A 21322-nucleotide genomic window follows, 5' to 3' on the forward strand; every position below is an offset into this window, starting at 1 on the left:
ATATGACTATAAAATACAATAAGCAACATTTAGCTAATGTATTTTATATAACATGCTAAATATCCTGCACTGTTTTATTTCTACTCTACTATATTTTGCTTTTTTAAATGTATTTTATTGTTAATTATGTATATATATATATATATAGCATGGTTGGAGGAGCCTGGTTTTAAGATGATCATTGCCATAACTACACAGCAGCATAAATAACATTAATATTAATAATATGTGCACTATATGCAAAGAAGATCTTTATTATCTATATGTGTACATAAACCTGTTCAGAGTTTAATTAATGTGTACTATCTGTGCTATGAAACCTGAATTTTACACAAGATTTTAAACGAAGTACTTATACTTGCAGCAGAGTATTATTACACTGTTGTATTTCAACTTTTACAAAGATATCTGAGTGCTTATTCCACCTCATGATTATGTTAACCTGCTTTAACCTCATCACATCACTCAGTAGATAAGTCAAGTCTCTATTCACATGAATATAGACTCCTGCATTTACTGGTCACTTACATTATTCTCTGCAATATTGAGCATTTTATTTGACATGTTTATAGTTTACTTTAACAGGCTTAGACTGTTGGGGGACACCTTACTTCTTCCTTCTGTCTGTCTGTACCTATATACTCTCATGTTCCCGGTAACCCAGCTTCCCCCAAATTTCTTTTTGGTGTCTATCTACGCTGGGATCCTGAGTCGTGGCTGAACCTGTCTCTGTGGTCTGCCTGACTCTCATCATTCTACTTCCCTGATGGCTCCCACAAGATTTCTGACATCCTCGTGGATTCATCTTCTTATTATACACACATGCATTTCCAAACATTTGGTCTACCTACGCTGTAAAATGTATTATCTTTTCGATTTACACACGGCATCTATTGCAGGTCTGTCCGTCCTGGGAGAGGGATCCCTCCTCTGTTGCTCTCCCTGAGGTTTCTCCCATGTTCCCCTTTAAACTGTGGGTTTTCTCTGGAAGTGTTTCCTTGTACGATGTGAGGGTCTAAGGACAGAGGGTCTAAGGCCAGAGGGTTTAAGGACAGAGGGTCTAAGGACAAAGGGTGTCGGATTGTCATACTGATATGCTGTACAAACTGTGAAGTCCACTGAGACAAATGTAACATTTTGTGATATTGGGCTATATAAATAAACATTGATTGATTGATTTCACCCTTATTTCTACTTAACTTAAGAGGATTTATTGAATTACATTTATTTTTCCTTAAGTAACGTCATCTTAAACCCATATTTAACCTTTATTCCTGATCTACAAAGTCTATTTTCTATGACTTATTGTCATGACATTGAGGTTGTCTTTCTTATTATTGCATTTTAAGGTGTTAAGAAGCTGAGTACAGTTAGGTAAGAGAATATATAATCACATGTACAACTAAAAACCATGATTTGTTTGATTGTTTATCTGCAGTTAGAGCTGACAAAATTCAGACATGCACCAACTGAGAGCCATATTTAATAATTTAATGTTGCCATGCATAAACCAAAGAAAATACTTTACAGCAATGACAGTAGTAAAAAAAAAAAAAGGACATTTCATGATGACAAAATGAACAACTCAATAAAGGCTCACATCGGGTTAGGCAGTAGAATATAAAGTAAACTAAACAATTACAATTAAAAAAAACAGCTTTTGTTAGAAAATTATTTAACTTTTACGTTACATCTGGCAACACCCCATAACCCCGACAGAAATGGGGGTAGACTTAAATGAGGTTTAATGTAAGGTTTAACATGCATCCCTTTCCATATGGCACAAGTTAAAAAATAAAAGTCGAATACACTCCTTCAGATTAAAGATGATTAGCAACATCATCTGGAAGAAACTCAAGTCATCTGTGTGGCATTTGAAAACAATACAAGCAAAGAAATCTCATTTTATGGGAGTCTGTGAAAGGAAAGTGTGAAATTAAAACGATCCAGTAGTAGTCTTTTAGCAATATTATTCCTCTCAATGTCACAGTTCACAAAGGGAAAGCGCCACTTAAATTGCAATTACAATTAAGTTTCAAATAGTCAAGGAGCTCCTCTCAATACTGCAGTGTCTGTTGAATTGCAGCCAGACAATTTAAATTATTATTTCAAGCACAAAATGTACTTCTTCATTACAATACTACTTTATACAAATGACAAACCAAGAGAAAACATAGCATTGTTTCACATATGTACGTCCATCTGCCAATGAATTGTGTGGAGTTGTGAATATTCTCACCATTGGATATTTAAAAGTGTTCCCAAAGCTTCCCTTTCATTTTTTTTAAAGTGACAGAAACCATTTAATGTACCGCTAAATCCGCTGACATGTAATTACACAGCGTCACATCAAACAAAAGCTTGAAATGTGACACAAAACAGGAAAGCCTGCGTTGTTTTTTCCACGTTTTTCTACATTTCAGCTTTAAAATAAAGAGTTTTTAAAAGCACAGTAGGTCCAAGTCACTTAAGGTAAGAGGAACGAGTGCGCATTATGGATATGAGGGTCCCTTTTTCCAATCATTCATTCATCTAGCTGTCTACTGTTATAACGTATTCTTCTCTTGAGGAAGAGACAAAGGATGTTTTGACACCATGTGAAACAAAGCAAACTCAACGCTTGTTTATAAGCTTCTGAATGCTATCCCAATGTTTTTAAAGTTTCTGATTTAGTCTCCGTCAACCGTCAAGGCATTTAAGAAAGATATTAACATAAAGATGGAGCACACAGTATTTGCCCTAGATAGACAAGGTAATGCTACTATTAACATATTTTTAAGATCATTAACACAATCATAATTACCCTCATTTTATGACTTTGAGTCTGTTGATTGAGTTTAAGGGAAACACTTCCATGTATAGCTTCTCCACTAAGTTTTTTTTAATTAATTCCTTCATTGTAATTGGCCACTTCCTTCATTGTTCCCTCCGTACAAAACAGTCCCATTTTTCTTCCTAATTATCTCGTAAAAAAAACGTCTTCTTCCATCTTTTCACTGTCCGTCCTTCCTCTCAGAACAACACGTCCTCGTTCCGAATTAGCGTTTCTATCACGAGTCTCTGGTACCGGATGTCGTTGAGCGCCATCATGGCGTCTAGTCCGGGCGCCCTCATCAGCGTCGGTCCGAAGACGATACCCAAGTTCTCGCTGGTCATGAGGTTGTCCTTCTCGCACTCTGTCACTCTGGTGAAAGAAAAAGGGACGAAGAAGAGTATGTGAATTTGAAGGAAACGCTGGACGCAAAACTGTGAAAACGGCTAACGCCAAAAGTGTCATTCGTACATAGCTACAGTGTAAGGCAAGGCAAGTTTATTTATATAGCACCTTTCAACACAAGGCAATTCAAAGTGCTTTACAAAAAATGAAAGACATTAAGAAAATGGCATTTAAAATCAGTCATTAAAAACAATAGTTAATAAAATAAACATTAAAATAAAAAGTACATGGATAAAAGTTACAGTGCAGTCTAAGATATGAATAGTTCAATTAAAAGCAGCGGCAAAAAGAAAAGCCTTCAGCCTGGATTTAAAAGTAGTCAGAGTTGCAGCGGACCTGCAGGTTTCTGGGAGTTTGTTCCAGATGTTTGGAGCATAATAACTGAACGCTGCTTCTCCATGTTTAGTTCTGACTCTGGGGACAGAAAGCTGACCAGTCCCTGAAGACCTGAGAGATCTGGATGGTTCATCATTTAGCAGGAGGTCAGAAATGTATTTTGGACCTAAACCATTCAAAGCTTTATAAACCAGCAGCATTATTTTTGATTTTCTTTGACACACAGGAAGCCAGTGTAAAGACTTCAGAACAGGAGTGATGTGATCCACTTTCTTAGATATTTTGTAGATATGTCGATGAACATCTCAGGCTCCTCCAACAGTGCAACACAATACAAACAAGTAAATACAATCAAATAGAAGAAGTAGTGCCATAAGAGTCTATATACGTGATAAATAATGTGTAAGTTGCAAACAAGTGAATGTTATGGATGTTCTTAGTTCAGGTGTTTAACAGTCTTCTGGCCTGTGGTTATGTAGAAACATGGGCACGCTATTCTCAGAACATTTTAAAGAAATTATCCTAATGCATAGTGATGAAGACAAAATTGGCTATTTCAAAAAGCAATGGGGAAATGTTCCCAGCGTTGCTAGTATAAATGACGATGTAGAAAACACGACTTGTGTGTTCTGACCTCTTGAGGTGACCCATGAGGTATCGCAGCGTCTCGCAGTGAGCCGGCGGCAGCAGCTTCAGCGCCTCGTGGAGAGACTCCAGACGTTTTTCCGTGTCTGTAATCTCTGCAAACACACACATGAACGCAGAATAACTCGTTACAAGTCGAATTCAAATTCTAAAACATACATGTTAACGATACATGAGGCACAATACCAAAACGTTAAACAACATGTTAAGTGTGTGTGTGTGTGTGTGTGTGTGTGTGTGTGTGTGTGTGTGTGTGTGTGTGTGTGTGTGTGTGTGTGTGTGTGTGTGTGTGTGTGTGTGTGTGTGTGTGTGTGTGTGTGTGTGTGTGTGTGTGTGTGTGTGTGTGGTCACTCGATGCTATAATAAGTCTTTGTAGCCAAATTAAAGATACGCTGTCCCTCTAGGACAAACTAAATGTACCAATTAAATCTCATTGAAACCTATTTTTGATCCTGCATCTTTTTCATGTTACTATATGGACTAATGCATGCTATAGTTAGATTAAAACTGCCATGTTGGATCTTGAACATGTCTGGAATTGATTCAGCATCCTCAATAAACCCCCAAAACCACTCAAATCATGGTCCAAATCGGCTTGGCTTAAATGCTAATGAACGTGTGCTAATTGTGCAAATAGCCCAACATATGCAAGTTAGCATCCGGCATTTTCTATGTGCTGGTGTTATACATTCCTAACATAAAACTGGTTTCACATTGGTGGCAAATCAACTATTTACTGGTTTCCAAAAGGTTATTGCTGCTGTATTATGTGTTTGTAACAATGCCTCAAAATCAATATCGCTGCTAATTATTGATATATGTGACAAAAGGAATATGTGAAAAACCTACTTCCTGTTTCTACGAAGTGTGGGTATGCATCGTATGTTATTAGGGGGATAGGCAGCTCTCTGAAGTAGAGTTTGAGCGCTCCAGTGATGATGTTCAGGTCCTCATAAGCATTTGAGGAGATGTCCGCCTTCTCTCCATCTGTGGAGCAAATGAGTCACAAAAAGTGAGTGACCGAAAGGAACCACAACAACTTATTGATATTTCACTGATCCTAAAATGATTTCAGAAGATAAAAGGAACCTCACCTTTGTCAAAGTGCATCAAATCAGCTAACTGAAAAACTGCTATCCTATATAATCCCTCCCTTCATTTGGTATTTTTCCTCAGATCTTTCCCATTTTGTATTAACATTTAATACTAAACAACAGCGACTACTACTGCTTTAAACATCCACAAGTCCTTAGATGGCCCTGGTCTTCTATTATCAGGGTGTATGCAGGAATCCTGAAGTCAAATGAAGACCTTTTTTAAGACTCTTTCCAAACATTTTAAGACCTCATCGCCACTTGGAGTTCTAACCGGTTACCATGGCGACACACTTTACCTCTCATTGACTATATACAGTATTGATTGTCCTTCCTCATTATCTTCCAACCATTTGGACGCAGACTTGCATTTCCCCATAACGATGTTGTTTAGCAACCGGTATAAACGGACCTTCGCGCGCTATCAAACAGTGAGCGTGCGATGTCCTGTTCAGATGACGTCAAATCCAACGGGATGCCATAAATAAACTACACAGAATCACACTACACACGACCTACGCAATGATTACATTCAGGCAGACTGTAGAACACAACCTCTTTGGACCATTTAGATACTTATTGAAAACAAGATACAAAATGTAACACCTTGGAAAATGCCGTTTAATACTTTTGAATTTTCGCTAAATTGATTTATCAACTTGTAATACTTTAAGACCCCGCGGACACCCTGTATAAGGACAGTTTTAGGCTCTATTGTCATTTAATTAGGTACCTACATATCTCTAACCTTTGCCATAAATACACAACATGTCTGACCGGTCCTGTATATGATGCGTTTCCATTGTGTGTAAATGGATAACAGAAGAGCAGAAGGACACCAAAGCTAGTTATATATTTATCTGTGAGCCTTCAAGCTTCTCCCATGCTGACTACCTTCAGCACCTTAAAGTTAACTCAAACTAAAAACAACAACTTATTGATATTCCACTGATCCTAAAATGATTTCAGAGGATAAAAGGAACCTCACCTCTGTCAAAGTGCAGCTTCACGTCTTCAATGAGCTCACTGAAGCCTGATATCCTGTACAAACCCTCCGACTGGAGACCTGAAACGTCAAACTGATGAATAAAATGAACTAAAACAGCTGTGTCTGAACATACCTCTAACAATCCTCTTACCTCTCGCCTCGATTTCCTGTATGCACATGTCCACCACCATGGGCCTCTTGGTGTTGTGCGCTTTGACCAGCGTCGTCAGGTCGCAGCTGTAAACCTTCTTCACGTGACGGAGGTCCGGCTGGCAGTCGTTCGGCACGACTTTGGAGCATTGCTTATGAACATTTAGCCCACAGTCTGACAGAGAAAGACAGAATGTGAAATATATATATATGTATACCCTTATGGGCAATACCACTGCTTGGGAATATACAACTTTGTGCCCTATTTATTACACAGATGCCCATCCGATGGTCAGAAATAGTAGGATATGTTGATTTATTGTGTTTAATTTGTTTGAAATAACAATAATTAAGTTTGTAAACAGTTGATTGGCCGATGGCACATGTGTCAAACTCAAGGCCCAAATGTTGGCCCGCAGGATAATTTCTAATTCCTATTAGATCTGGCCCGCCGGTATATTGCACCTTCACTCCATCCTGAGGGTCTCCTCAGCTCAGAGCCTGACCCCAAACATTGATGACCTTGCCCCCAAGATGAGATGCCAAGTATCTGAGCTAGCATCACAGAGCAGCACACTGAGTTTAATGGATGTTTCCTTCTGCACTTTCTCTCTCACGACAACAGGGCATGTTTGGTTTCTCTTTGAGGGAAATAGTTTTGTTGAAGCTGTTGTTGGCCTGTGGAGAAATGTAATCATAAGAACTGACTCTGGAAAAGCTTCAGATAGAGCCATAAGAAATGAATGAACTGATTATTTAATGTTTAATGTTGTTTTTATAGGCAATCATTTAAGCTTTGTTAGTTCCAGGTTTAATATGTGCAATAAGTTCATTTCAATAAGTTCTGCAATAAACATTGAACCAGTCCGGCCCTCCACTAGCACCCATTTTTTAATGTTGGCCCACTGTGTGTTTGAGTTTGACACCCTGGGGAGGGGCTTAACAAATATAAACCTCGGGCCACAGGTGATTTTGGGTTACCCTGACGGTGGCTGTAGAGCAGAGAGGTACCAGTTTACATTTCTTAGAGCTGTCTATATTAATGTTTTTTCTTTCTATTTTGGACCGGACGTCCTTGTCACTTCCTCCGTCCCTGTTTTTTCAGCGTTTTTGGCTGTGAATAAAAGCACATTTTTTGTGACTCTAGCCATCTTATTAATTCCTTAGACACTTTTTGTAATACTGAGTAATAATCAAAGAGACAGTGTGTTCTCTGGCACCAAATTTAATATATTAACATTTGAGATCCGTGATTCACAGCATGAGTCAACAGAAGAAGTGACTAACTTTACGCCTGCAGTCCTGAATGAGTCACACTTTAAGAGAGGGGAGGCGCAACATGTCGAAAACAGTGGAGGAGGCAAAAAAGAACCGATCTTAGATAATGTATGTGTGTGTGTGTGTGTGTGTGTGTGTGTGTGTGTGTGTGTGTGTGTGTGTGTGTGTGTGTGTGTGTGTGTGTGTGTGTGTGTGTTACCTGCACACTTGACTCCCTGAGCGATGAGCCCCCACATGAAGTTGGCACAGTACTCGCACCAATGTGGACCTCTGAATGTATGAACCTGGTTAAAGAGTCAAAATAAGTTTACAACTATCACAACATTTTAAACAATTATAAGGGTGAAAACAGATGTGGTCAGACGAAATGGTAAATCTATAATAGTATATTTCCACGAGAACACACAAGAAATACCTGAAAAAAATCTTTATTGTAGACAGACAAAATGACAATTGAAGCGCTGACGGAGAACAGTTTTAATCTTCTTATTTTCTCTGTATAAATTGGCTCTATAAATGCTAATAGGCTCCATCACATCAGTGTGTGTGTGTGTGTGTGTGTGTGTGTGTGTGTGTGTGTGTGTGTGTGTGTTAGGGCTGTCCCGAATACCATTTTTGGAGATTTAAATAAATTCAATTTGAAAAAACGAAAAAACAAAACGAATAACGAAATTGAAACCCGAATAGTACTCCAACGAACGAATATTCGGATATTCGGGTACAGACCTAGTGTGTGTGTGTGTGTGTGTGTGTGTGTGTGTGTGTGTGTGTGTGTGTGTGTGTGTGTGTGTGTGTACACTGTATGTGTGCGTGTGCGTGTGCGTGTGCGTGCGCGTGTGTGTGTGTGTGTGTGTGTGTGTGTGTGTGTGTGTGTGTGTGTGATTCCCACGGCTAAGGACACTGTGGAGTCTTAGTGCTCCTCACTAATGACTACTTGTTATCGTTAAAATCTGGGAACCTAAAGCAGGAAATAAAATCATAAAAAAGCTGACGTGTAAATGCAGGAATGTGTGTTTCCCTGCGTGTGAATCCTAATGCGCTCTGTGCTCTCTGAGGTGAATTTGAATAAGACCCCACGTGCTGAATCAGCGCTTCTGGCATCCTTCAGCACACAGATTAAAAGGAGGATGGAAAAGGAGAAACTCACCTTGAAGTTGTGGATCTTCTCGTATTTGGGCGCTAAGTCGCTCTCCCTCAGTGTGGCCCGCCGCACCAGAGACGTGAGCTGCGAAAGGGCAAAAGATCTGATTGGTTTCCAGAAGGTTGAAGCAGGGGAAGTGGGTTTCATGGGGGGTCCAAAGCCCAAGTTTGGGTCCAGCAGGGAGGGAATCGAACCAGCGCTGACATCCAAACCGAGAGCCGCAGAAAACAAAGTGCCCTTCTGACCCGTTTGCTTCTCGGCTCGCCTGCGGGACTGTTTTTTACCTCTTTTAACGACATAAGACTCTCTACTCGGCATTTTGGGATGTGTAGTTTTGCCGTGAATTAAAATCACACTAGAGGTTTGAATCAGACGATGGCTATCAGACCAAAATACTATAATAAATAACACGTGAGACAATCAGACTGCAGAGCAAAATAACAACAAAGCAGTGTTCCTGTATTAAATGCTCAGAATAATTTTTACTAGAACTCTCAAATCATTTTAAAGCTCCATCCGACAACACGACCCAAACGGAAAAGCAAAAAAAAGGACCAATCCTGCCGTCTTAGCACCACAAGATCAGCCAATCACATTAGCCCAGCATACTGATGGGGCTCTATGGTGCAATTCCAGTTCATAACAAAACAAAAGATCCAATAAAAAAAACAAAATGAGTGAAAGAAAGTTCCCTTAATAGGATTCAATAAATCTTGCGTTCCCAAAATCCTTCACAACGGACTGATGCTGCAGAATGTGCATCGCCGTCTCCTGTAGGTGAGCGCTTCAGCCCACATGGCTCAATGTGTGTGTGTGTGTGTCTATGTGTGTGTGTGTGTTAAGCCTCTTTCCCTCCACACACAGGCAGAACTAGTGGAGGAGGGAGGAGATAAAGGCGGAGAGAGAAAGAAGATGAGGGGGGGGTTGGGCTACGCTGCAGTAACGGGTGAATTTAACAGGTCACATTGAGAGGAGAGGGAGCCAATCAGATTACAGGGATTGTTGTTGTTTGTCACCGATTTCTGCCACCACATTTGTCCCGGGAGAGAAACAACAACGTGCTGAAAAACAACATATATGTAATTCAATTGTCTATTTTTTTAATCTCTCCCTTCATTTGGTATTTTTCCTCCGATCTTTCCCGTTTGTATTTATAATACTAAACAACAGCGACTACTACTGTCCTTTTTGTTGCTTTTGTGAGTGTTTTTTAGCTTGAAACATCCACCATCCTGTGTCCTTACATGGCCTTGGTCTTCTATTATATTAGATAATAAAAGGTGCATTATATAAGGACAGTTTAAGGCTATATAGTGATTTAATTAGGTACTATCAACGCCATAAACACTTAACACGTCTGACCTGTCCTGTATATTTATATGATGTGTTTCCATCGTGTGTAGATGGATAACAAAAGAAAGAAGGACACCAAAGCTAATTATAATTAGCAAGCTCATATATTTATCTGTGACCCTTTAAGCTTCTCCCATGCTTCCTACCTTCCCGTCACCTAACTCAAACGAAAAACAAAGCCTTTCAAATCAAAATGTTAAAAGTCATCACCCCAACCATGTCTTTACCACCCCCACAGGGACCATAAATGCAGCATTTAACCCCCTGGAAAGCTGATTAGCGTGCACGAAATTCAGAATTCGCATGCGTTTGTCTTCCCTACGGAGAACCACCTCCGGTCTCAATGTCACCGCCGTACTGCTTTGTCTGCAAATCCAACCAATTATGAAAACACACACAGGACCACCCCCATCACACACACACACACACACACACACACACACACACACACACACACACACACACACACACACACACACACACACACACACACACACACACACACACACACACACACACACACACACACACACACACACACACACACACACACACACACACACACACACACACACACACACACACACACACACACACACACACACACACACACACACACACACACACACACACACACACACACACACACACACACACACACACACACACACACACACACACACGTATGAGGTGGTCATGCACTGCAGGTCAACCAAGGCCTCAGGAGGTGCATTGCTGGTGTAGCAAATAAACGCATTGCATGCTTTGTTATGAGCCTGTTGGTTTGTTTTTGTCCATTTTAACTAAACAGTTTTACACTTGTGTGTGTGTTTGATTTTCTGCACCCAGAACAAACAAAACAGCTGCAGAAATGAAATGTAAATGTTTTCCTCCCGCGTCAAACACTAAACCTCCCATGTCCAAAACGCAAGTAAACTTTGAAAAACTCCACGTATAAGCAAAAGGTTTCCGTCCGTCCCTGAGTTAAAAACTCAAATCGAAAAAAACAATTACCTCACAGCTGATGGGAAACTAATGAGCCAAATTTCTGAATACTTAGTAGGCGGCTTTTTGGGAGATCTCAGATTCCTGCAGGCAAAATGCAGTTATGTAATTTTACTGCAGAGCCTTTGGCTGGAGGCCATCTCTCCTCTGCATCCATCTTCCTCCTCCTCCTCTTCCTCTTCTTCTCCCTCTTTCTCCACGTTCATGAACCTTCTTCCATCTTAGCACTGTTCATGCAGGAACCTTCCTAACCTTATTCTACCCCTCTGCATGGCCTCTAAACATGCCATTGTAATACGTTTTATGACATATTATGAAGGGACATGTGCCAATACTTTTAGATTTACGACTTTCTTTATCAAGGGATTGGTACTAGTTAAAATAAAATGTTGTTTTTAAGTCTCTCAAATTATGAGAGTTGCTGCTTATCTATTTTAAATTGTAATAGACATCAAGAATTTGCAGCCCTACTTAATTTACTGATCTAATTTCTGCGATAGGAAGGCCTAATGTCAGACTGTAGTTTCCTAAGGGGATATTCTTTGGTCGGTAGCCAACACTCCTTTTTGAAAAGCCCCAAATCCTTCAGGTCTATTTGCTGATTGGACGATGCGTTCTTCCTGAGTTCATACAGATTTTCCATATTTTTGCAGAGAGCGATGAATTTTGAAGATAATGATTGGTTTTTACTGCTTGATTTTCAGCCCCTAACGGCCCGTCCACACAGCAGCTTTAAAAATCTTCCAACACTTCTCTGCCCATTGACTTTGAATGGGGGTGACGTTTCTTTGCCTCGCTTTTTGCCGAACTGCATTGTGGGGAAGCAAAGCGAAGATTTCCAGGATTTTCAGGATTTCCAGGATTTTCAGGATTTTCAAGATTTTCAGGATTTTCCGGATTCAAAAGTTGAGCAATGTTCAACTTTTGAAGCTGAGCTGGAAGCGTCAGCCAATCAAATCCCGTTTATGCAAATCTGTCAGTTCAAGCGCTAGCCAATCAAACCGCGTGCAAGCTGGGAGAGACAGACCGCAGTTCATTTCCTCATATTCCAAACGAGATATTACGGTAGCAAATCACCCGGTTCTTTACGACCAGAACTATTTACCGGGATACAAACCGGAGGAACCAGGCATGGAGGGAGGTGGCAGAGACAGTGGGTGAAACTGGTAGGTTTTCGCCTGTTTGGAGAGTTTATATCCAGTTTACTTCGTTTTAACATTGCTTTTGCTTTGTATGTCGGGGGCGGGAGATTCATGTGATTGGTTGTTGGTCGCAAAAAATCCCCAAGCTCTCAGACACGCCCACCTCCAAGATTTTCAAGATTTTTTCAAAGCTGCTGTGTGGACGAGGCGTAAGACCTCCGCTGTGTCACCATTAAGCAGAATAAACAAAAAGTGACATTTTCCTCACCCTCTCCTCTGCGTTCCTGTCTTCTTTAACTGGAACCGGTCCATCCGGAGCCTCGGGGCTTTGAGGCAGCAGTTTTTTCAGAGTGGGCTCCTGGTTCAAGGTGGTGTATCCCACATGTTCATAAATGGGGTTGATGGTCATCTTAGCGATGTACTCCGCCGCCTGACAAGAGAGAAGGTTACTGTAAACATGACGGGTCTTTTTCAATGCAATATTTCAGTGTTGAGAGAGCATGAGTTTCCTTATTTCTGGGATTCTTTTCAAGCAATCCAGGGATTCAGTTGATGAAGGTAACAAGAGTTGATGAAAGGGTAATAAAGTGCAAATCGAGCCGAATGTCTGGGAAAGATCGGCTGACAAATGGGTGCAACTGAGCCGAAGTAGACTTCTTGGAAGACGCACTCACACACCTTTGTCTCGATGTAGAGTGTGATGAGGCCGTCCGTTACCAGGTCGTGGATGGACTCGAACCGCTTCTCTCCAACAAAGTGCTTCCCGTCATGGTAGAGACGGAAGTTTCTGGTCTGGTTCCCAAACCTGGATAGAGCAGAGGAAAAGGATTTAGCTTGGAAACTGTCTCACAGCGCACTGGGCTCCAACATGTGTGTCCTTTAAAAGGTCTCCTATAATGTGAAATCCACTTCTTCATGTCTCTTCTACATCAACATGTGTCCCCTCTTCTTCATGTCTCTTCTACATCAACATGTGTCCCCTCTTCTTCATGTCTCTTCTACATCAACATGTGTCCCTTCTTCTCCATGTCTCTTCTACATCAACATGTGTCCCCTCTTCTCCATGTCTCTTCTACATCAACATGTGTCCCTTCTTCTCCATGTCTCTCCTACATCAACATGTGTCCCCTCTTCTCCATGTCTCTTCTACATCAACATGTGTCCCTTCTTCTCCATGTCTCTTCTACATCAACATGTGTCCCCTCTTCTCCATGTCTCTTCTACATCAACATGTGTCCCTTCTTCTCCATGTCTCTCCTACATCAACATGTGTCCCCTCTTCTGCATATCTCTTCTACATCAACATGTGTCCCTTCTTCTCCATGTCTCTCCTACATCAACATGTGTCCCCTCTTCTTCATGTCTCTTCTACATCGACATGTGTCCCCTCTTCTTCATGTCTCTTCTACATCGACATGTGTCCCATCTTCTTCATGTCTCTTCTACATCAACATGTGTCCCCTCTTCTTCATGTCTCTCCTACATCAACATGTGTCCCCTCTTCTTCATGTCTCTTCTACATCAACATGTGTCCCCTCTTCTTCATGTCTCTTCTACATCAACATGTGTCCCCTCTTCTTCATGTCTCTTCTACATCAACATGTGTCCCCTCTTCTCCATGTCTCTCCTACATCAACATGTGTCCCCTCTTCTTCATGTCTCTTCTACATCAACATGTGTCCCTTCTTCTCCATGTCTCTTCTACATCAACATGTGTCCCCTCTTCTCCATGTCTCTTCTACATCAACATGTGTCCCCTCTTCTTCATGTCTCTTCTACATCAACATGTGTCCCCTCTTCTCCATGTCTCTTCTACATCAACATGTGTCCCCTCTTCTCCATGTCTCTTCTACATCAACATGTGTCCCCTCTTCTTCATGTCTTTTCTACATTAACATGTGTCCCCTCTTCTTCGTGTCTCTTCTTCATCAACATGTGTCCCCTCTTCTTCATGTCTCTTCTACATCAACATGTGTCCCCTCTTCTTCATGTCTTTTCTACATTAACATGTGTCCCCTCTTCTTCGTGTCTCTTCTTCATCACCATGTGTCCCCTCTTCTTCATGTCTCTTCTACATCAACATGTGTCCCCTCTGTAGAAAGAGACTCTGAAAGTTTCAGGAACAAAGATTCTCTCTCTTTTTGATCCATTTCTATAAAAACCTGTCTGAAAATGAGCTGATTAGATTTTGGCCACTTTATGATGTCATAACGATGTTTTGTCTTGTGTAACCATTAGCCAATCAGCAACAAGGTAACCCCCCCACCCCCCCCCTTATCACCTGAATCGCCCCTAGAGCACCATTGAGTTCTTTGTAACCAAATGTCTCTCAGAGGGGCGTGGGGAGGGGCTCCTTATTTTCATCTAAAGTAACAGACAGAGAATCAGCACTTTGGAAACAGGGCTGAAACAGAGGGGATTATGGGTAATGCTGCAATGATCTGTTTGGTGTTTCAGCCAATCAGAGACAGGCTGTGTATATATCTGAGACCTGTGATATATTGATGAAGAACAGTATGATAGGGGAGCTTTAAAGCAGGGCAACATGTCAAAGTAGAGGCACAAATACAATCGTGAAGGATACTTTACTGAGATAGTCAGAAATGGCACAGAGTCTGAAGTGGGCCAACGCATGATCTGCTCCTCTGTGGATCGCAAAGAAACCACCGCGAGATAAAACGCCACCCTTAGATCATTAACCCAAAATCAAACCGGTCTTTTTTCTGCCCACCCTCAGCGGGACACTGGTTTATGAAAGGGTATTTATGGAAGGTAATTATAAACCACAGGGATGGGAGAGGAGAAGTGAAAGAGAGAGAGAGAAGCAGGTGGATTTATATCATGGCTATTTATATCAAACTAACCCAAAACCACATTTAATTTATTCCATGCACCACTTTAAAAAGTGTGACACCTACTTGTTTCCCCCATACTTCCATGCTTTAATTTATATTTCTCTTACAATGCTTATGTCCTACTCTATTGACTTTTTGCACTACTTTTTATTTTGCATTTGATTATATATGTTGCATTGTTGGAGGAGCTCAGGTCAGAAGAATTTCATTGCCATTTCTACACTTTAGCTTTGTGCAATAAAACCTTTGAATCCTATACTTGAGTTTACACATATCTTTGTTCCCGATTGTCTGAATCTCCCTAAATTAAACCAACAGACACACAATTTACCTGAGAGCCAGAGTGTATGTGCCCGGTTGTCTCTGACTCTCCCTGATGAGATAGCTGCCTTCAGCCTGACTCAGCGATTGGTCGGCCTCTTCCCTTGAGATCATCCCATGGTACCTGGACACAAAAAGCAGCAAAATAAACATTAAATTAGTTAAAAACCAAGTTATACTTCCTCCACGATTTAAGTTAACGGAAAGAGGTATAAGATAAGTGGAGATTCCTCGTCAATGTTGATAAAGAGAAGGCATACTTACTCTCTTCCATAGTATTTAGGTCGGGTTTCCACCTTCAGGAAAGAAAATAATGCAGTTATTAAAACACTAAAAAGGTACAGGTTTATAGATTACTTAGGAAGGATGAACCACCGTTTAACAAACAGACAAATATGGGATTTCCATGCATGCTTTACATGGTAGTATATGTCATATAGCTCAGGGGCCGTATTCACAAAGCATTTTATCTTACCGCTAGGAGTGCTCCTAACTCGCGCTAAAACATTTTACGTAGGAGTTTTTTCTTAAAAGTTATTCACAAAGCCGCTGAGACCTACTCATACTAAGGATAAATCACTAAGAGTGAACTAAGAGTGACGCGCCGTTGCTATGGATTACGTCAATTCTCGTGCATGAGTTTAGAAGCGGTCAGTACGGTGATTGGTTGTTCAGAGCAGGCGGTCTCGGTGAAACTCATCCGCAACATCCCACAAACGAGCCCACTAAAACAAGGAAATAGCCTCGGCTAGAAAAGTATTCCTATCAAATAGTTATGGACAGTGCAGTTAGCAGAATACACGCATGATGACAAGTTTGTGCAGACCACGATAATGACGTTGTATATGCACGTTAAAGAGAGAGAGCAAACAATACAAATACGTAAATTGCATTAAATCAAGGAGGCAATTAAAAGCACCCTGCAAACTATTATCCAATGAGCATATTTCCAGCACTTAAACACTTTCAATAACAGCCCATACCGCCGTTCAAGTCCCCCTATCATGATGAATGAAAACAATCTGCGTGTTGATGGAATGTACTTTCTTTCTATTGACGAACACGTCCTCATCTTTTGATGGCGCAATTATTTTTATGTCAATAGCACCGACCGCACCGGGCATACCTGCATTGCCATGAAGTTGGCTTTGATCCTGTGTAGTTGTTGATTGTCCAAAGGAAACCGGATAAACTGTTGGATGATATGTGGTCTAGAGAGCGCGTTGATGGTTTGGTTTATGGCACGGCTGACTGATGGTTGCGATATTCCTAAATTGTCGGCATTGCAAAGTTGCATTTTCCCTGTTGCTAAATATCGTAGTGTTGCCAAACATTTTATTTCCGGACTAATCGGGTTATTCCTGTTAGTCGGGGATGTTATTGCATCCCGCACTAATTCCACAACAAGTTTGATACCCTCACGATTTAGCCTATATCTCTTGATCAATTCACAGTCTTCCATTGTCTCCAAAACATTTGGTCTCGCAGCCATTTTCAGATTCTTTGTGAATAGGTCTTACAGAGTTAGGAGTCCTCTCGAGGACTTTTAAGCTCTCCCAGACTTAGGTGCTACTTTTAGGCCTAAAATACTTTGTGAATTGCTCTTAGTGAATAAAATTAGGAGTCCTAAATTTAAGACTGACACGCCCATTATGTTTAGGAGTTTCTCCTAAATTCGCCAGTTAGGAGCTACTTTTAGCCCTAAGATCCTTTGTGAATACGGCCCCTGGACATCATGTAATTCCCAACAACAAAAAAGTGTGTGAAATGCCTCATACACACCGTGTGCTCTTCGTGAGTGTGTGTGGGCGCAGGGAATATTGCACGAGTCAGATGAAAAGCTGAACATTGTGTTGTTGTTTGCATCTAAAACTGCTGTGGAGCCAATACATCAACAAAGCTCCAACCAACAAACGCTGCTGAATATTAATTTGGATGCCTTGTATGCGCGGTTTGGACAGGAAATAAGCAGGTGTGTGAGAAAAGACACAGGAGGAGAGGAAGAAGGGACATTTAACACATCTGACTGAGATATTTTTGAGTTACATCAGTGATTGTGGAGATGAAACACCAGATTTAGTTGAAGATAGACATTTTTGAGGAGTATATTCGAATGCAGGCATTTTCCTAACCTTAAACACATTCAATTGAAAGACTTAAACAATGACATTCAAACAGCGGAAATGGCGGCAAGGCTCCTATCAAATAAGCTGGAGAAAGTATGTGGACATTAGTCAATGATTATCACAATGTGTTATGTAGATTCACAATAAATAAGCTGAGGACTTATTCAATAATACCCTCTGCTACTTGTTAATGAGTGCATTGCTTTACATAAAAAAGTTGGCACCGTCCAGCTTGAGGACAGTGTCCACAAATTAAAAAGTACCAGCCTTAGATAAGTGCTTATTGGTGCATCATTAAATCGCATATGGCTCAAATCCCAGCAGACGACATGGGGCTATTGTTCTCCGTCTGTCTGCATTTTAAATTGGGTCAAACAACGACTACCTGACCGCACCAGAGGATCAAAGCCAACAGCTGTTCATTTAGCACCCACATACACACTCAAGGAGGCCTTTTTTTATTACAGATTAACACAAACACCAGACACACACCCCCATGCTTTAATCCCACTTGGATTCCCCCAAACCTCGCTGACAGATCTGGTGATTTCTATTGCTAAAAAAGGTCATTTAAGGATTCATTATCTGTGATCTGGGGCATTTTCTTAAAACTTTAAAAGACGCTGTGATGTTGTGGAAGACCAGTGGTGTTAAAGTACTGCACTTTTATGCTTCTTTGTATTTCTCCTCCACTTCAATTCAGAAGTATATCGTGTACTTTTACTCAACACTACATGTATTTAATGCCTTTAGTTACTAGCCAGATTTGGATTACTGATGTGAAATATAATCAACTCTTAAATCAGACTTTAGTTCCACCTGGAGTACATTCACAAGCTACCCTCCTTAAAACTAGCTGCACCTTTACCAGCTTTGAAAACACTTTAATGATCAATCATTATAAAACATATCATATATATTATTCTGAAGGGTTTTCTCACCTCACATGTGCAGGTGAGTCTGCGCGGGTGAGGCGCCTCCTGCTGGAGCTGGTACACTGTGGCAAAAAATAAATAAAAAGTGAGTCAAAAAAAAAAAAAAAAAAAAGCACAAAAGCAAATAATGAAAGTATAATTATAAAAGCACTTTTTTGGCAATTCCACGGTGCAACAACCATCATTATTTTAATGTGCAAAACGTCATTGTTAGCCCTGGATGAGAACTGAGTTATTATTACTCTATATTTAACACGTTACCTCCTTTATTATTTCTTGCCTTTTTATATTCTATGTCCCTTTTGCTGCGGGACCAATATAGGAATTCTGATTCTGATAAAAATCTCAGTTTTAAAATGGGCAAAATCAGGGTAATAACATAAACAAAATGCACCAATACTCACAGTAAGACTTCCACACAGGAGGCCGGTATTCATCATGATCTGAGGACAGAAGAAGTACAACAAGGTGTTACTCTAATTGAATTCCCTTTACAACAGCGACACCAAGTGGACACATCTGGTAATGATACATGATACCCGTTATGTCTCAATTTTGATATGAAGCATTAAACATTTAAGATTGGTACGCTCAAGTAACTTAACCTTTGTTAATTCAAACTAATGAAATAGCACAATATCTATTTGCAGCGGCCGCTTAATGTAAAAAAACAGACTTTGTGCATTTCATAGTAAACGCTCAAATGCTTGTTTATGGATTAACAGTCGAGATGGGTAGTCATTTTGAAACCATCAGATGTTTTTTACAGCTTAACAATGAACCTACTTAAGGATATTGTGCAGTTCTATTGATGCCACTGCCACAAAGAACAAGCCAAATAAAATGTTTAATGTCTAAAATGTTGTCAATTTGACATATGAAGTGAAAGCTCATTTATTTTCTCCATTTACGTGCAATTCAAAATGTAAGTATGCTATCTGGCTACGTGCAATTTAGTAGCAGACTTAATTCTGATGAAGAACAGTAATATGCATCCGTCCCATGGTGAGCATTTTGCAATTTCAGGCCGTGCATGTGTAAAACTAACAGCCTGTTTCCTGTCTTGTTGTACTTTGTGTTTACTCTGCAAAGCTTATCTTTTCAACACTTGTCTTCCCGGTATCCTGTCTTTTCAAAATAACTCCAGATCCTCCCTGACCCAAATGTCACACCCTCTTTCTCAAGGAAACATACCCTTACAATTAAAGACACACACACGCTTACCAAAAACATTTAGGGCCATCTTGATTCTGTGATACGATGATGAGGATTATTATGAAGAACAGTTATCCAGAAGATCCAAATTCCCAACAAAACAGACAATTTAAATCCTGAAAGACAAAGAAAAATGAAAAATAAGGTGCAAAGCGTTAATCAACTAATGAAATAACAGTGTCTGTTTGCAGGGGCAGCTTAAATGAATGCTCAAATGCTTGTTTGGATGTTGTAAATGAACGGTTGGAGATGGGTAGGTATTTTTGGAACAATCAGAAGCAGTTTTATTAATCCCACCTTCAAAAAGAACAAGCCAAATAAACAGTTTCATGTCTAAAATGGTGACGATTACAGTTTGAAATCATTCATTTACTCCAGTTTGAGTGCAATTACCTCGGGGCATAACACTAAAGGATGTTATTTTACAACAACAAAAACCCAATGTCGAAATAAACAAGCCAAATTATAAATAAATCTAATTTGTGAAAGCATCAAAAAGCTGTGAACGATGCATTACTATAGCTTTACACAGAGGATGGTTTGTAAATTAGCTCACGTCTTATTCTCAGACGTGCTTTTGAGTAATATTGTGTTATGCATTGTACCATTACACAGAAAACCATAATCCTTTTAGGCCCCAAATGGAGTCTGCCTTAACGTTTTTAATGCACTAAAATGTGTGTTGTAAAAGCATGAAAGGGCAGGAGTAGCAAAAGCAACCTTTGTGCAGTAATAAAACAGCTGTGGAAGATGCATTACTGTAGCTTTGCAGAGAGGATGCCTTGTAAATTAGCTTATTCTCAGACATGCTTTTTAGTTAGTGTAACAGCATCATTTCAGTGGAGTGAAAAACTAGCTGAGTAACAACACATGGTACAGCTCCAAATTATAAAGGGAGCGGTAACTCCAGTAGGAAAACTGATCCGCGGATAAAACGGAAATTATACATGGCAACATTTTTCAATTAAACTGCAGAGGAAACATGTGCTTAGGAATACAGTGAAAGTGCACATAAAACAATTTTAAATAATACACTGGTTTGTCATTATATTAACGGTTTTTCTCATAATACTCACACTCAAAGCCCATTCTGCATTGTAGTCGCCATCTTGCTGTGTCACGTGATCAGTCTCGCCTTCTCTCTCTCTCTCTTTCTCTGGAGTAGCTATGGCAACAGTCCCGATTTTAAAATTGAGTTTATTGCATACTTCAATAATATAATATATAATTCGTTTATGTAGCGTTCCTTGCTATAGTATGAAATGGTGAAATGGGGAAGCCAAGCGTACAACTTATGTAAATGTTATGGTATAAGAAAAAACAATTTGATCGTACGAAATGTGGCCGGTTAGCTCAGTTGGTTAGAGCGTCGTGCTAATAACGCGAAGGTCGCGGGTTCGATACCCGTACTGGCCATCTATTTTTTTTTTTGCAAAGCCACCATTAAACGTCCTTTTTTACTACTATCACTATGTTTCAGGATAATATATTTTGATTGTAGAGATGTTCCAATGTTTTATT

General features: G+C 40.2%; 1 protein-coding gene across 1 annotated transcript; it reads right to left on the minus strand.

Annotated features, from left to right (window-relative positions):
• Positions 1-1470: 1470 nt before the first annotated feature.
• On the minus strand, positions 1471-20943 carry LOC307033460 (N-chimaerin-like). Its single transcript, XM_079671946.1, has 15 exons — positions 20878-20943; positions 19811-19917; positions 18991-19029; positions 18593-18648; positions 15790-15821; positions 15536-15649; positions 13028-13154; positions 12618-12779; positions 8856-8933; positions 7908-7992; positions 6432-6605; positions 6281-6358; positions 5048-5185; positions 4188-4293; positions 1471-3184 (listed from the first exon to the last, which is right to left on the minus strand). Exons 2-15 carry the CDS (start codon positions 19827-19829, stop codon positions 3013-3015), a joined length of 1380 nt encoding a protein of 459 aa, XP_079528072.1. The 5' UTR covers positions 19830-19917; positions 20878-20943; the 3' UTR covers positions 1471-3012.
• Between the last annotated feature and the right edge of the window lie 379 nt (positions 20944-21322).

This window comes from Notothenia rossii, assembly GCF_949606895.1.
Source record: "Notothenia rossii genome assembly, chromosome: 3".
Taxonomy (NCBI): Eukaryota; Metazoa; Chordata; class Actinopteri; order Perciformes; family Nototheniidae; genus Notothenia; species Notothenia rossii.